Source organism: Pteropus medius, unplaced genomic scaffold (genome assembly GCF_902729225.1).
Source record: "Pteropus medius unplaced genomic scaffold, Ma_sr-lr_union100, whole genome shotgun sequence".
NCBI lineage: Eukaryota > Metazoa > Chordata > Mammalia > Chiroptera > Pteropodidae > Pteropus > Pteropus medius.
The window spans coordinates 14,016,979-14,035,745 of record NW_024355205.1 but is presented as its reverse complement, the minus strand read 5'-3'; the positions used below and the strand labels follow the sequence as shown (position 1 = coordinate 14,035,745).

General features: G+C 35.0%; 1 protein-coding gene across 1 annotated transcript in view; it reads left to right on the top strand.

Annotated features, from left to right (window-relative positions):
- IQCJ (IQ motif containing J) overlaps positions 1-5,294 on the top strand; it is a 155,119-nt gene extending 149,825 nt beyond the window's left edge. Inside the window, exon 5 of the mRNA XM_039857452.1 lies at positions 5,145-5,294. Coding sequence (XP_039713386.1) covers positions 5,145-5,153 — 9 coding nt within the window. The 3' untranslated portion in view covers positions 5,154-5,294. The remainder of the gene's footprint in view (positions 1-5,144) is intronic.
- Positions 5,295-18,767: the final 13,473 nt, after the last annotated feature.

The following is an 18,767-nucleotide window of genomic DNA, read 5'->3' as shown; positions in this document are numbered from 1 at the left end:
AATGGGAGGATCCACAGCATGTTGGGAAGAACGGGGTTACTCGGCCTCACCTCTCAGGAAAGTCAGTGCAGAAAGTGCCCAGCCTCTAGATCTCGTTTCACTCCCGGTCAGGAAGAATTACAGTTCTGAGCAGGCTCAAGAGGAGTGATCTGGAGCAGCTGAAGACCCCGTTTCCCTGGCTGTTGGAGAGAAGGCCCTGAGACTGCTTGAGTGGTCCTGGTTTTAGCAAGGGTAGCTGGACAGTCATCAAGGCACAGCCGGGTGACCCACCAGACCTTCCCAGCTATACCACCAAAAGCCAGTCCTGCCTCTGCCTGCCAAACGTGGCTTGTGTACCTACATTCAAACTGCTGCGTTACCTTCAAGTTTCATTGCCCTCTTTGAGATTTACAATCTCCAGACTAAATACATCAGGAAAAATCTAGTGACTAAAGGGAGAAAGTCTTCTTACAAAGTTGTACTTGTTTTTGGGGGGAACTCAGGCCCTAAAAGAGGGTTTCCTGGGACCCTTTCAGTACAATATTGAGAGCTATAAAATGTAAGTCTCATGCTACTTAATAATTTAATAACCTAGATTTTCCAGGTCAGAGACAAGTTACAATATTATGCCCAGCTGTTGTTATGAATTTAGGTCCCATGAGTTCTAATGTTTCAGCACCCAAACTCTCAGACCCCCAAATAGCACAGATTCTTTTTCAGTCTATTTGTCTTAAATTTGGTTCAGAGACTATAGTACGAAATCAAACGTAAAAAGGGAAAATGTCTGGGTATTTACATAGAAGTAGATAGATTTCTCTTTTCTTCAAACCAGAGTCTTACAGAACAAATGTTTTCTTTTCGAAAGTTTTAGAAATTATTTTATACAACATATAATGATATATTACAGTTTGAATGAATATATTTTTGTGTAAAAATATTACCTTTATATCACACTCTCCTTTCTCTGTCTTTGAAAATGGTTGATAGTATAGATTCCTTTCCCGAGGTTACCCTTTTAACTTAATGACTGGAGGACATTTTTCTTGATAGTTTTAAAAATGAACATGGTTGTTGGTTTGGGGATTTAACTTTTTTTTTAAGGACTGCTAACATTGAACATTTCCTGGCTTTGGAATGGTACACAGAGTCAACGGTTCGCTGTTTGATAACTGCCTCATTCGTCTATGGTAATATAATAAATCCTCCTTAGTGGTCTCAGGCGATCAACCTGCAAGTATAGATGTGAAAACCTAGGCGTTAAATGCCTCGCTTTGGATAAGGAGAGTTGAGAAAGAACTTTTTCTCTGTAGTTTACATCAAATCTGGTCTCAGCATTTGTCCTCCCATAGGTCCTGTCTTTATTCTATAACTTACATGAGGTGAAGTTTTGAATCCCTCCTTTAGACCTAAAGCACGACCTCTGTTGCAAAATCCAGTTTTATTATTACAAATTGGCATTTCGCTCTTTAGATGAATATGAGAGCTGTTTTAGGATCCAAGGAGAAATTGGATTTGGTAGAAGTGAAGTGAAGTCTATTGTCATATTCCTTTTTTCTCTGGAAAGCTCGTTGGTGTAAGGCTCTTTGGACTTTCTATTTTTAAATAAGACAACTTTAAATGTGGGAACGTATTTATTCACATCTCTGGATTAGATCTATATCATCTGTTCACTCATTTGACAAATATCTGAGTGGCTACTGTGTGCTGGGCCTTTGCCAAGCACTAGAGATACAATGACCATCTAAAAATACACAACCTCTGTCCTTGCCAATTTTATATAATTCCTCAGTTATGGTTGGAAATTCTTGTAACAAATTAACTGATAACTTAGAGAAGATACACAATAACATTTCACTGATTTATTATCTAGAAGAGTTAAGTATTAACAAAAATCTGACCGCTGAAACATCTTCTAGAGCAGCGGTCCCCAACGTTTTTGGCACCAGGGACTGGTGCTCATAGGAGAATCTAATGCCTGATGATCTGAGGTGCAGCTGAGGCGGTGATGCTGACGCAGGGGAGCGGCTGCAAATGCTGATGAAGCTTTGCTTGCTTGCTGCTCACCTCCTGCTGTGCAGCCTGGTTCCTGGTTGGGAACTCCTGTAATTTCTGAGAATGGGGAAGCTAGAATATTGGTTTCATAGCATACTGATAGATGGTAAGGGAGAAGGGTGAAATAAACCAATTTATTTACTTCAGGACTTCTTAGAGCCTTCTAAGCTGATACACAATTTCAGTTTGCAGGAGGGGTGTTACAGTTTCATGTTTTCCAAACTTCTTTGACTATGAGACCCGTAAGAGTCACATTTTATTGAACTATTGATTTAATAGTTCAGTACACTTAGAGAAACACTATTCTAGAGTTAGTAGTTGTTGAAGAAAAATTCCAAGAGTTGGTGCTTCTCTTTAAGTGGCTTAATAATAAAATCAATATGAATTGAACAATGCATTTTGAAAACTTCCAAAGAAATTTTTACACGACATCTCCATCTTATAGGCCTCTATCATAGAGCTGTATTATGGAAATGCAAACTTTATTAAATTAATTCACATATAAAACTTGTAACATTAACTGTCTAGCGGGGTTTAAAAAAAGATCAAGTCTAGTCGACAACATATAACAGTGTTGGAAGATGGGGTTTTAAGGAGTCAATAAATAACTCCTTTTCTCTTCTTGATTTAGGAACTTACTTTGACAGGCAAGAGATTTAGGCAGAGGGATATCAAAATTTCAGCTTTATTTCCTGTCAGTGCTGGATTTGAGGGTGTAACCCTGACATGTGGCACCATTTGGCTTCCTACTACTGAAATTTGGATTTAGGGAAACCTACCAAACGCGGGAAGCACCGAAAACTGCTGTCCTCCCTGTGGGGGAGGTGGGTCCCATAGAAAAATGGAGGGAGGATGATCCTGGGGTGGGCTGCCCGGTTTTTGTTGTTGTTGTTGTTGTTGTTGTCGATTTGCCTAATCTTCTAATCAGGGTAATTCCCTCCACCTTCACGGAGAGAGTTAAAGGATGGAAATCATAAACTGGGAGTATTTAGGAAAGCGCTTCTTCATGGCAACCTGAGGAGTTGGGAAGATGGGAGCCTCCAACATTGGGTGCTCCATGTAGCAACAGCTGACCTTTTGTCATGACAAATATCATAAACATTTTTTGCTTATTTTGATTTTATATGATTGTATACATTGTAACATATTAATTATTGCAATATTTTCCAAATAAGAATTACTTGGGGGAGCTTAAAAAAATACCGATTTCAGAACCACAGTGGATCTAATGAGTCAGAATTATCTGGGAAGAGGCCTGGGGTTCTGTATTTTTTAAAATGCCTTAGGTAATCCTCATTATTGTTCAAGTATAGAAAACATCAAGTTCTAGAAATGACAAACAAATTAATTTTATGTAGGAAACATACATGACCAGAACATCCAGGCGATCAATATTTTTCCCATTTTTTATTTTAATGTTTTAGCATCGCATAGATATACATTTACATGAGGTGCAGAAGCAAATTTTTCCTAATCCAATACCAAAACAATCACGATTGTTTTAATAGAATTTGCCCAGTGGCACTGGTTATATAGAAATTCTGTTTTCTCTTCCTCAGATTTATGATTCTTTCTCAAAAATATGACAGAATGCTATTCTCTTCTAGGAAGATTTCTGTTGTTTGATCCATTTTGGTTTTTATTAAAAGAGGATACAGTCAATAAGCACTGATTAGATTAGTTTCAAGTTATTCTTCACTTTGACTATGAGGGTTATTTAATTGGCATGAAAGGGGATTAGATAATTTAACTATTAGCTGACAGGAATGTCAACTGTGACTAAAAAACCTAAATTATGATGTGTGATACAGAGTTGAGAAAGATAAAGAAGTCACACAGAATAGAAACGGCCATTTCTCATCATTACACATTCTTTAAAATATCTATATATACTATCACCAATTGCAAGTACAGATTGGTTATAATATAGTTAATTTTTTATTGTTACTTTATTTAAACTGGAAAACATCTAAAAATAATGAATTAAAGTTTAAGACCAAAATTGGAAAACATACTCAAATTTTTTTCAGAAATATTGCTAGTTAGATTTCTTTGTCTATGAAACATTTTAAAAAGTTTGGCAAATAAAATGTTGTTAGGAGTTGAAGATAGTTACCTTCATTTTTATTTTGTGATCTTTATGGATTGATTTTTAAAAGAGTAAGTTTTTTTAAAAAACTAGCTAAAAATTCTGACAGATGTTTTACAAGTAGTGTCTATGTTTCTATAGTTCCTCTAATTCCCGTAACAGTTCTGTGAGGGGAAGCCCTTCTTCACGATATTTACCATGAGTTAATTACAGTTATTTATTTCCTAAAACAGCACCAGCAGCTGATCTTAAGTTAAACAGAGATTCCGCTTCACTCGTGAGCAATAAATTGATTTTCTCTTCATGGCACTGTGTTGATAGGGTTAAGTATATTGATAAAATACCACACTATTTAATACAAGTAGATTTTCAAGAAAATCACTATGCCAAACACTCACTGGAAGGACTTCATCTACATATAGCAGCAACTGTGACCTGCTTTAGAGATGACATCATTGGGTGTCATGTGGCTCTTTATACGTTTCAGCCTCAGAAAGAGATAATCTGGGAAAGCCACAGGAATCTGATTTCTGTTTTGATAATCTTCAGCAGACAGAAGCTTGGGCTAGAGTGAGGCATACCTATTTGCATAGTATGTGCAGTGCCTTGTAGAATTCTGAGCTTTATTTCATTTTATTATTGTTATTCTAGTAAAAAGTAGATGAAATGATAAGATGAAGTGAACTGGCTGCTTTGGACTAATGGGAGCTTGTTTTCTGCTTAAGATCAAGAACTTTTCTGGAATCCTCTGTTCTCTGAGTAGCCGTATATGCTGTGTTTTTTTTTTTTTCAATTTGAAGAACACTGACAAAAATCAGCAAACTTCATCTCCCAAAGAGCTGTCTCTCTTTTTTTTTGTCAATACTTGAAGATTTCTGCTCCAAAATCTTCTTTGAGCTGCCTGAGCATCGTGGTTGATAACTGAAAGTCAGAGTATCTTCTTTGTAATATGTGTTACAGAAATTCTTCAGATAAGTTTACTTGCTAACACAGTCGACCCTCTATGGATTGCTTTCAAAAACAGTTTGAATAAACAACTCTTTCCTCTCAAATGGGCAAGAGTAACTCTTCAGCACCATGGAGAGGTCTGGACAGCGTGCGAAGATGAGGGACTGCGGCCAGGGCAAGCAATCTGACAGTGTAAGTTCTACAAATGTCTATCATCTATTTTAGATGCATCCTTTTTTTTTTTTTTTTTTTTACATATAGAGAACAGAAACTCTAAAATCTTACTGAGCTGGATTAAATTTAAGCTATAAAAAGTAATGGCCTTCATTACATTTCAAAATCAGGGTTAACAATTTAAAATATATTAGAAAGTGTTAATATACTCATTTGAAAAATTACTTTCTCATTGTATAAGTTGGTGTGTGAATGTTTGGTGCTTTGAATTTTGAGAATCTGAGTTTTTGATTTAATTCACCACAAAGTAAAATTGTATTGTAATGGGACAAAACAATTACTTTGGAAATAACGTTTTTATATACACATTAAACAGTTCCAAAGGTACAGGTTGTTATCCTTGTGAACACAAGGCTGTCTTTGGAAAGTAGTTTCTAATTTGTGCTAATTTGGAGGAAATTTTAAACTTTTAAATTACAGATCATACTTTCAATTACCAAAGGAGCAAATGTTTGGGTGTTCTATTATCTGACACATAAGGAATATTTGATGACATGAAATCTTAAATTTGCTGGTATAAAGTATATAAACTAAAGCCTATAGTAACTGGAAATGACAGACCCTTTTATAAGATGGTTAGGTGTAGGCCACTGAATAGGTACTTTTAGACATTGTTAGAAATATTTAATTAGTTCCAAAATAGTCCAATTTAATTGTTCAAATCAGAAATTTAAAAACTGGTTTATTCAAAAACCTCACAGGTTCCTTAAAATTGTCAAAAGTGTAATTCTGTATTATTGTGATATCACATAGACAATGAAGAAATGATCCTTCGAATTGCTATCAAAAATGACCTCAATATATATTTTGACTAACTATTTGAATTTGTCTAAGAGAATATAGTGCCATAAGAAAGTAATCTAACAAATAATGATCTTTCCTCAGGCCATTTGTGAGATTTGGAACATTTATTTATGCTAATCATTTATTTTAAAGTCTAATAATAAACTAGCTTTATATATTATTGTAATATGGAATTTATTTCCCTCTGTAGTTATCCTATGTTAAAATCAGTAGTAAATGCAATTTACTTGGCTAAACTGCTTATTCAAACATAATTAATTCTTTCTATTATAGATGATTCCCAAGTGAATTTGATGTTGCTTCTTAACTCTCCAGTAATTTGGCATTTATTTTTGGGGTAAATTTTGACAGTGTATGGAGTTCAAAATTTTGGAGGATATGACTAATTTATTTGAGATCTTATTTTACATTTTTGTCAGCTTTGCTTAATATAGTCGATAATTTCTTTAATTGATTTCAGTATTTAAAAGAACTCAGTTTTTTGAAGAGTGAAAGGTAGATTTATGATTCCAGTTCTTTTCATTTAATTTTCCTAAATTTTATAATTACGTTTTGATTTTTTACAGATGAGTAAGTAGTACTTTTCACATACTGCTGAGTGCATGTTTGTGATTTTAAAACTTTGATTGTTTCTTTATGATAAACTGTATTCATTCCCTGCTGGTGGTAGACTTTGGATAAATCATTCTGGTTGGTTAGACTTTTACATCTTAATTTAGAGTATTTGAGGCTCATGTCATAAGATACATCTGCTTTATGTTCTGAAATAGGGGCAAATGTATCTGATTCAGAAATATATTCTCTAGATTCGTTGTCTCTGTCGCTATATCTCAAAGATGTGATTCACTTATGATATTGTCAGAAGTGTAATATTTTATATTTCCTGCTTTTTTGTACACATTTTAATGATATATTTATAACAACAGTGATCTAATAATATTTTATAGTTGAGATATGATCGCCTATATATTTATTTAACCAAAAATTGTTGCTATTTGGCAAAACAAAATCTTGTTTTGGCTTCTTCTTTTGATAGTCTTTTAATCATTGTTGAAATAGCATAAGTAATCTGAACAATGAAAAATGTCCAGAGCTATTTAGGCTATAAGCTATTCACATTTCTTTTTCTTTTTTCCTTTCTTCCTTTTTTTTTTTTTTCCTGTAACATTCTGTTGGTAGCAGATGTGTGTGAACAATCTTAAATTTAGTTGAGTGACATTTTGCTTTTCTTGCCAATGTAAAAATATGCTCATGGATCATTTTTTTTTTATGGTCTGCACACCCTAGCAAAGGCTTTATAACCTTTGGCTATAAAGGATTTAAGGGTATATTTACTTTTAATGAAAACCACCCTATTTAAAATGCTTTGCATGGTGGCTGAACATAGAAGGAGTTGATTGATTGACAGGTGCGATTCTTACTGTTGATTTCAACCTTTCTTGGCACTAAGAGAGAGAAAATTGGAAATAGTTTTTACATCTAAGGTACTCTCAGAATCATTTCTGTTGCATTGGCCTCCATCACAGCTTCCAACAAGAAGCAACTCTTCCAGCTACAGTCCTAATGGGACCGTTTAGGGGAGAGCCCAAAAGTGGTGTGTGTTGCAGGAAGATCCCAAAGGCTAGAGGGAAATGGGGGTTCTTGGGATTATTTCAATGAAGCAGAGCCCCTATTGGTTCCAAATGGATTCTAGGCTTGCTTTTCGTGTGTTTCCAGCATTATAGGTGGGGCTCAGATGACATCAAGTGTCCAAAGGCAGTTCTCCAGATTCTTAGAGAATCACTCTGGGTTGATGCATATGTATAAAAATTTCTATCAAGTGGTTTTTGTCCTCAGTTATCATGTTTTACTGTTAATGTTCCTTCCCTCTCACAGGGACATTGTGTACTCACAAGGGACATTCCTACTTTATAGTACTTGTTGGATCTAAGTTGATATGACCTAACTGATTTGAGATTTGTGTTAAATATTACTAGAAACTGTGGAATAATCTGAGCTGTTTCAGATTACTGAAAAGAGCTTAGAGATTTTCCAAGGAATATCTCCAGATAGCCGAAAGACCAGAAATATCCTCCAAAAAGAAACAAGTCTAGATACCATACTTTTCTCATTTTAACTAGTTTTTCAAATGTCAGTTCCTCTAAATGAATCTGGCACCCTCCCATAAGTCTACTTAAGTTGGAGCATATAAAATACAAGCACACACCCAGTCAGGTAGTTGTTGGGGCGAATTCAGGCCATTTCCATTTTGCCTAAGGTATCCTGTGCTTCTAATTCTCATCTTACTTCATCTCTCTTGAATATTTGACAGCATCTCATCTGCACTTCTGCACTTGAAACACTACATTACACAGCACCTGACTCCATGAATAAGACCCATCTTGATGGAAAACCCATTTTGAATTTAACATGCCACAGTGATTTGTTCACATGCTTCTCCAGGATGCTGTTTTGGCGTTTGATCCCAGTGCAAAACAGCGGTAGGAAAGAAACATCTCTTCACCTGGGGTTCCATTTCGGGTGCATTGGAACTAATGATTTTGGTGTAGAAAGCATGACCTTTGACTATCTATGATTTAGTAAGTATCTTTATATTTTAAGAACTGGTCAAAGGTTAGACTTAACCTAATGATTTGAGAACAGTTAGAAAAGAATATCAAGCTTCAGTATCTTAGAACAAGTTATACAGATTTACCTTTAAGTTTTGTTGAGATTACTAGGAATATAAATACAATCTTTATATCTGGACTTTTTGACTCTGAAGTTTTTTTCCTGATATCTCTGTGGAGAAGATAAAGAAATAATAATACAAATTGGTACATTTTTGCCTGGTTGACTATCCTTACCAAGGAATCCCAATGCTGAGCAATCAGTGCAAGTTTTAGGGAGATTTTTTAATGTTTAAAATAAGAACAACTTTTTAAACTTGGGAGCTGTCATTCAATGGTATAGACTCTTTCATAAAGCAGTGAGCTTCTCATCACTGGGAATATGCATGCACAGACCGGATGGATCAAGTCAGAGATGCTGTAGAAGGGGTCTGTATATTGTGGGAGAGTGTGTGTGTGTGTGTGTGTGTGTATGTGTGTGTGTGTGTGCGCACGCGCGTGTGTATGTGTGTGTTTACTGGTTAGACTAGATGATCCCTAAGGTCTCTTTCAACTTGAATATGCGAGGAGACTTTAGTGCAGTTTTGTCTCATTAAAAAGAGAAAACATTGGAGAGGATGTGGAGAAAAAGGAACCCTCATACACTGTTAGTGGGACTGCAAATTGGTACAGCCACTCTGGAAAACAGTATGGAGGCTCCTCAAAAAACTAAGAGTTGATCTACCATATGATCCAGCAATCCCTCTACTGGGTATTTACCCCAAAGACTTGAAAACCTATATCCAAAAAGATATTTGCACACCGATGTTCATAGCAGCATTATTCACAGTGGCCAGGACATGGAAGCAACTGAAGTGTCCTATAATAGATGATTGGATAAAGAAACTGTGGTACATATTTACAATGGAATATTACTCAGCTATTAGAAGAGATGAAATACTGCCATTTGCAACAACATGAATGGACCTCGAGATAATCATGCTAAGCAAAATAAGCCAGACAGAAAAAGTTGAAAATCACATGATGTCACTTATATATGGGATATAAACCCAAAAGAACAAATGAACAGGACAAATAAACAGAGACTCGTGGACATGGACTATAGACTAGTGGTTACCAGAGGGTAGGAGGTGGAGGGAGGAGGGAAGTAGACAGTGTAAAGGGGGTCAAATATGTGGTGACAGATAGAAATCTAACTATGGGAAGTGAACACACAGTGTAAATATATTTATGCCTTATTATTAAAGGGTATAGCTGAGACTTATTGGATTTCATTAACCAATGTCACCATAAAAATAAAATAAAATAAATAATAATAAAAAAGAGAAAACAACAATAATTAATTTACAAACATTCATTAGGTATATACTCAAGACACTGTGTGATTCTAAAAACTGGTAGATCACCTAAGTCTGACTAAAGCCTTCTGAGAAACCACCTAGTTGAGAAGGAGTAAGAAAGGGGGAAATTGGGAAAAACAAAAACAAATGAAAACCAGGAGGGAGAGTTAAATGCCTCATTTGGATCTATTTGAGGTGGGAAAACCAGGTTAAAGGGAAAAAAAGCAGAACCAAATTTATAATTTATCTCTTCATTATTTCTAGCATGGGATACTTTAATGCATGAAACAAACAAAAATTTGAAACTTATTATCTCTAATAAGTTCTACAATTCTACTCAGGATTGTCAAATCTCTAAAGAGCTTTTTTTGCCTGCATCCTTTAAACCTGCGTAGCTGTAGCTACATAATCTACCCTTAGAGATTCTATCTCAATTGTCCTCTGTCCTTTTCCTAATTGGGAAAAATTCTGAAGCTGTAGATCATCAATTCAAGGGCTCAATATCATGTCAGCCTTGCTTCTAGCCCTGTTCTGAATCTGACTTTTTCCTTGATTAACTAGGTTTTTTGTATACGTGGTGTATATAGGCTATGCTATAACAAATGGGTTCTCAAAAGTATAATAGCTAAAACACAACAGGAGTTTATTTTTTGATTAGGTTTCAGCACTGGACTGGTAAGCAGGTCAGTGAGCAACCCTCCTTTATACGATCATTCAGAGAACCCAGCATGATGTGGGCTTTGCCATCTTCAATGTGTGGCTTCCAAAGCCACCTGAAAGTGTAAAGCTAAAGTAAACCAGAAAGGGAAAAGGAAGAGTAGCAGCATACATGGAAGATTTTAGTGGGCCAGGTCTGAAACAGAAACACATCACTCAACTCGCATTCTTTTTAATAAACTCAGCCACATGCCACACCTAACTACAAGGGAGATTGGGAAATATAGTTCTACAGGATACATAAAAATAAGACAAGAAAAGTAATTTTAGATCACTTAGTACTTTCTGCCATACCTGGACTTCTGTTTCACCTGAGAGGAATTCTTCCAGATCTGTAGTTCCTGCTGTTAAAAACTTGACATACACTGCTGTATCTGCTTGATGTTAACTTCTCCATAACCTTGGCTATTGCCCACTTCAGTCTTCCAGATTGTAAACTACAGAGCTTGACTCTTTTCATTCCAGCTAAAAATGAATTTATTAGAAAGTTATCAGATATCTCATCAAATTCACAGGAAGTCTAGAAAATTAGGCTCAGAAAACAAGGAGGCACTAAGGTAGGCAAAGGCACACTTAAACAACAGCGTTGTTGGAGTGCTGCCGATCTCACGGGACATTGGATGCAGTGGTCACAAAGAGTTCTAAACTATGCCTTGCTTCTCTGAGATGCTTCCTCCAGATTCTGAGCCCTGAACCAAGGCCATCCCATTGACTGGTTTAGATTCTGTGTTGAAAGCCAGATTGCTAGGATTCATAGAAGGGAAGTTACTTCTGTACAGGGGGTAGAGTTCTGTTCCATGCTGTAACTCCCATAACAGTGGAATCTGTAATTATGGGACAGGGGCTTTGATGTACCCTCCCGCCAAAATAAAGACAAGGAAAAAAAAAGGAAGGAAAGAAGGAAAAGAAAGAAAACGGAAATCCACTGTGCCTGCTATTGTAAGATGCCCTTATGCCACATTAGATCTACCAATGGCCCATGCCAACATGCCAGTTCTCACTGATTCCAATGCCACACGCCTAGACTGTGCCTTGCTGTCCCTTCTGGGATATGTTCTGATCACTTTCACTAGTTTATTACCCCAACCTCCCCAGAAACCTGTGTTGGACTTGCTCCGGCCCTTTTCGATGTTAGCTGAGCTTTTCAGGTCCTTTCTTACAACACTTGGCATTATTTTAAGAACAAAATTCAGAATTGGGACTTTATGTGCTAAGTCTACATGGCTGTTGCCAGGCATTTGACCCATCTCCTGTGGGTTTTTCTCATCTGTAAAATGCTAAGTTGGCTCAATTCCCATTAGTCTCAAAGGGACGCCAAGAAGCTTAACACGATGGTACTTCGAGATATTTGGAACACAGGGTGGCATTATCACATTATTATTTTAACAAGCTGTTCACCTGAAGAGAGAAAATAAAGCGTGGAAATTTAATGCGAGAGAGGCTTTTGGCATTTTGTCAATTCAACATTAGCTTCGAGGACTTTTGGAAATTTGCCTGAAAATTTTCAGTACCAAGCAGCTAAAAGCTGTATTTTTTCTGGATTTGTGATATTCCTGCCCCAGGGATGGCATTAAGCATTGGTGAGGGATAAACTGTGCCAGACCCATTTCCAGTGTCCCACCAACAGACACCAAAAAGTGAAGCATATTCTGTAAATTGCTGCCTGTACCCACATTTCACACTTAGAACAGCACCTCTGACTAGTGCCAGCAGAAAAGGGATGCGAGAGGAGTGGTCCATGAATGCATGTGTGAAGGAAGCTTCCTGTGTGACAGTGGGCCATTGTGGCCGGGCAGCTTCTATTTGAGTGGTTACGTGAACCTTATTGAAGGTCACAGATCCTTTTTTAGACCTTTCAGAATCACCCACATCACAGTTATCTTTGAAAGAGAGCTGTTGGTTATGCAAATGTCACATTTACCAATAAACAATGAGTAGGCTAATTAGAAGTAGGAAGGAGAAGTATATGCTTTTGGAACTTCATTTTAATGATTTTGGAAGGAAGAGAAAGGCAGGAAAATATGCTGGGATCCAGGGAAACATTTATTTATGTAATTGAAGTTTAAGCTGTGTGATCATAATTACAAGGATTGGTTCTAAATGGTTTCCTTTTTTTGGACCACAATCATTTTCAAATATATAGGCTTCCACATGTGTGCCTAAATACATATGTATGTACATTAAAAAATAATAATATGCCATTCATATATTAGTAAAAGATGTTACTAGGAATTGTTCAGGGTAAAGATCTAAAAAGTACAACTTTAAACCTGTTTAGTCTTAGTAAAGTCATTTTGCATCTTTATAAAGGCGAACAAGTCTGAGCTTTGCCAGTGGAAGAAAGGAGTTACTTGCCCTTTAAAACAAAGTAGAGTAACTGCTAGTTTATTTAAAACTGCTAGGTAACGAGGCTTCTACATAATGAAATCAGGTTACTTTTTTTAGTTAACATATTTTGAAAGACAGTTTCTAAATTCCATTAAAATATTCCCTCATTTTATAGCAAAGCTTATCTATTTCTAATTATAGAATGTATCTATACTCATTTTAGAAAACATAGACAAAGTTTAAAAAATATTTTTCACCCTTAATCTAATAGAGACCACCATTGTTAATATTTTGGTGAATTTCTCTGGAATTATATGCATACACTAGAGATGATATATATACATATATATATTTATCCCTTAAGAAATATTTCTAATATTTTGAACTTTGCTTTTTAAACTCAATGTTTTAATTCATATGTCATTAAAATTCCTCAAAGTCTGATAGATATAAGAGCTATAATTCTCTGAACTATGACACCGTTGATAGCAACAGCATCAACATAGAGGGTGCTTATATATTTTTACATTTCTATTTCCTTATAAGAGATTACCATAAGTAGAGTAAAATTTTTTTAGATAATTTTTAAGGCTCTTGATAAATATTGTCACATTTTGGGAACTGGTCTGCCAATACCATTAATTTGATAGACTGAAAGGAGCATGGTTTTTAAATCAAAACCTTTTTAATTACTGTAGTTTAACATTTTCACATGTTTTGTGGACATTTTAATTTATTTTGTGAATTGTTTGGCTATGTATGTGCCTGTTTTATTGAGGTTTCATTGTTTTTTCTCAATTATTTGCATAAGCTCCTTAAAAATTTTGTATATTATTAATCTTTGCCTTCACATTCGTTGCAGATATTCTCTCAAATTGTATGTTTGTTTATGTTTATGCTGTTTCAGTTTATAGAATTTTAAACAATTATTTTATAAGATAAAATCTATTTAGTATCTCATTTTACCTATATATTTTTTCTATTTTTATGGTTTAATTTTTAATATTTGTCTCAAGTTCATTCAAATTCCAGCATATGGTAGGAAGAGAAGCAATAGTTTTATTTTATTTTGGATAGTCAACGCATTACCTGAGCTCCATTTACAGACCGATGCTTTGCTTTCCACTGTTTTGTGATATGGTCTTTATTACATATTAAAAATCTATTAGAATCTCTTTTTGAACTACTTTCCTGTTATGTATGTCAATTCTAGCATCTGTATCAGACTGCTTTAAATATTCTATTTTTATAATAGGTTTTAATATCTGGTAGAGAAATTCTCTGCTCCATTTCTTTTCATGTTTTTGGTTAGTCGTATTCATTCTAGATAAATTTAAAAAATTACATAGTTAAATTCTGAAAGAAACCTTTGGCGACTTTAATTAGAATTGTACCAAATCATATAATTTGACATCTTTACAAATTTATTTTTCCTATCTAAGAATATAGTGTACTCAGATAGGTATGGTTATGGATAAAGATACAGATATTGGGAAAAATTTGTGATTTCATTCTATACATTTCCTACCTTTCTCATTAAGATTATTCCCATTACAAACTGGTTCCTTCCATTTTTCCAATTCTAAATGATTATCAATAGAATATAGGAAGCAGTGACTTTGTATGTTGATTTATATCTGTTCACCTTATGGCAATCTCTTTTGCGTACTTAAGAGTTTTTCTTTTGGAGTTTATAAGCATTAATTTTCTCATCTGCAAATAAAAATAAATGTGTCTTCTCCTTTCCAATAATCTTATTATATTGACTGGAAAATCCAACCCAAACAACATAGGTTATGTTATTATCTTTACTTGATGTGATAAGTTATAATCTGGAAATTAATTATTCTTGCATTATGATGTAATTCTGTTTGGTTTTAAAGGGAAATTTCTTGATTGGTTGTTATTTTAATTTCTATTTGAGGTATTTTATTTAAGTTTTTATATCTCTACTTATAAAATAGAATTCATCTGTAGTTTGTGATGTTTTTCTCAAATTTTGATTCCTTTCCTTACCACCACTGCATCATCCTCATCCACGGCTCATTCACCGCCAAGTTTTGTTAAGCCCACCTCCAAAAATGTCTCTTAAATGTATAGTTTTTTTCTAGCATCATTGCCAACACCCTGGCATCTCTCAATGGATCACTACCATAGCTTCCTCCCACAGTGAATTCCCTGCCTGCTGTCACCCAGTCTCCACAAAACAGCCAGTACAAACTTGCTGAAACCTAAATTGTATTACACCATCCCATTACTTCAGCAGCATCTAATTGCCCCTTAAGTGAAATCCAGACTCTTCACCATGACCTATAAAGTCCTACATGACCTGGTCAGTGAGTCTTTATATCGTTTTAGCCATACCCGCCTTCTCTCAGGTTCCTGAACACACAAAGCTTTTTTCTGTTTGTTTTTGCCTTAGGGTCTTCAAGTAGCCTAGCCCTCTGTCTAGAGTGTTCTTCCTCCTCTTCACCTGTCAGGATCCCCCCTCGTTACTTGAATATTAGTTTAAATGGCAGCTCCTTATAGAAGTCCTCCTCAGCTACCATCATTCTCTCACGATACATCCTGTTCTTTTTCCTTCATCTGGTTTATCACTATTGGTTATTATTTAATTAAATTATTTTACTTGCTTATTGTTTGTTTCCCCGGTTAAAGCCCCATGGGGGCAGAGACCATGTCTAACTTCATTTCATTATTTTGAGTGATTTCAGGACATAGCACTTTGACTATCTTTAAAAGGACTATTATCTGAGGACATATAAAGCTTCCAAAAAAAAACTTAAACTTCACTCATTAGTAATATGGATATTATTATATCAGAACTATTTTATTGTTGTTAAAGTTATAGTTATTTACATAATGCAAGTAGGTAATTATTTTACTATTGTAAGAAATCACAATTTTCAGATATGGAAAAAAAATTCAGTAAAAAGCCAAATAAATTAAAAATCTTACATTATTAAATGTAAGTTGGAAATGGCAATGTAAACTTAAATTTTTATTTTTCTTTAAAAATTATATGTGTATGTGTATATATATGTATATATATATTAGTTCTGTCCAGTGAAAGGCATAGAAAAAATAACCTAATGCAAAAGAGCATACATTACCCAGTTAATATTAAATATTAGTTTAATAATGAAATAACTACTTCAATAATGAAAACAATCTCTTAATTACCCAGACTGTGGTCTTCAAACACCCTACCACTCTGACAGGAACCGGGGTTTCTTAGGGGAATGACTGATTCCAGGTCTTGGGTAGAAAATGTACAAAAGTAACAGGGACACGGAGGCTCTCACTGGCCAAAGAGGAGACAATTTGGGCAAGAAAAGGATAATAAATGCAATGATTGGGAACAGAATAAATATATAAAAACCTGTGGGTTTATAATAAAAGTATAAAAAGAGAAAGTATTGGACACTGCTGTAATAACTAGAGCAAGAACTCGTTACTCTAAAAATAGATAACTATTATGAAAGAATTAAGCATATATTCTGTTTTTCTGGTATAAGCTATATTTTTGGGCAACCAAATAAATCTACCTAATAAGGGAAATTTCTTCTTTATAAAATTCCAAACAATAAGTCTGGGTAGAATGATATAATTATGAAATCACAATTTTGCCACCAAAATGACATAATAGATTAAAGAAATGATCATGAATGAATGATGCCACAAGATGCAGAGTTGGTGGGAAATTATACCCAAGAGGCATCAGGCCGTCATCACCCGAACTCACTGATTGATTAATCTCAGCATCAGTAAGATTGTGTCCTCTCAATGTAATTCAGCCCTAATTACACAGCACTACCTATGACATATTCCTGTGAAAGTAGCAAAATCCAAATCTAATCAAGTTGTTGTAGCTAACAGAAAGCCAACAGAAAAGTTGTGAATGTGTGATATTTTGTCAGACAACTGACCCAGGCTCTTTAATAAATCAATGGGATGAAAAAAGATAATATTTAAAAAAAGAAGAAATAGAGAGAAAAGGGAAGAAATAAGATGTAACAAATGCAATATGTTGGGCCTTTGAATTCTGACTCAAACAAGACAGTTGAAACAATCTGGAAAATTTGAGTATGTATAGATATTAGATGACACCAAGATATTATTATTGCTTTTCTTAAATATAATGATGACATTGTGGTTAGACCATAATTATTTAAAAAAACCTCCATGTTATCTTAGAGATGTGTATTCAAATTCTAGGAGTGAAATGAGCTGATGTCTGGAATTTTCCTTCAAATAATTGAGAGGGAAGAAGAGAGAGGGAGGGAAGGGGTAGAGAGGCTAAAGAGAAGGAGAGGCAGAGAGGAGAGAAAGAGAAAGTGTAGGAAAATCTTGATATCTGTTAAATCTGGGAATGGATACGTGGAAGTTTATTGCAATGTTCTCTATTTTTATGTTTCACATTTTTCATAAAAATAAAGAACATTGAATTTATAACATGGTGAATTGAAGAGTCTTGGCTAGTTGGCTAGTCAACTGAGACAAATATTTATTCCTTATTATAAATGATATATGTCTCCTTTGTGTTTGCCAATTATTTGATATAAAGATGTTACAACTATAATGCTTTTAAAAGAGCATCAAATAACTATCAAGAGAGCAAAATTACTTTGCAAAAATCTAGTAGAAGATGGGAACCCAGAGGGTAGAACTCAGCATCCGATGTAGTGCATGCCTCATAGGAATGTCATGAGGATTGAGGAGTTAAAGTGCTTTCAGCAATGTGTGGCACATGTGTAAGTGCTAGTGATAACGAAAACGATCTTTTAATATATTACTGGTTACTCTACAACATTTTACATATTTTCAGTTTCGTATTTTTTTGATTTGCTTATTGGTATATCATTATACAATGTACAGGGATTTCTGGGTATTGGCTGCGTATTTCAGTTTGGCTTTGTTTTAGGGAATTGTGGAATGTATGCATGGTCTCTATTCTAACAGCACCAACCTTCCTTAAGCTGTGCACATTTTCTCATCCTGTCTATAGATTCCCCCTTTTATTCTTTCTAGAGTTGATTGCCAGTAAAGGGGTATCTTCTCAATGGCCACCTCATCTGATAATCATCTCAACACTAAATGATGTTGTCCATAACCAACATCCCTTTGCATGGATTGAAAATAATAGCTGTTAATCAATCTTTTGTCACACTACATGATAGTCAACGATTAAAATAATTTTTCATGTTTGTTTAGTTGTTTTCATATTTTGTAGACAAGGCCTATGTTAAATGGCTTCATTTTCCAGATAAGCTACAATAAATTCTAGTGTTAGCTTCAAATTTCTTCCTTGTTTGACCATTTTGTTACAGCCTCTACAGCAGAAAAAATGACATCAGATTCATTGCCCAGTCATGCTCCCCATGTGAAGATGGGTACCAAATCAGAAGGAAAAATATCTATTCTCAAAAAGGCTGGTTAGACTGTGTGAGAGTGTTGTGAGGGCTTTGTGAACTTACATGGGCAGCCAAACCTGCTCCACATATTCACCTAGATGGATGCCAGTGTTTGGATAGAAGCAAGAAGGTGGTATAGAAGTGAGAGGGTGGTATTGAAGTCACAGTTTTGTTTATTGCTCTGGCCTGCACCTTTTCCAGTCTGTGCTCTGAAACTACACTGCAATTCTGATTGATAGGTCATTGTTGACAA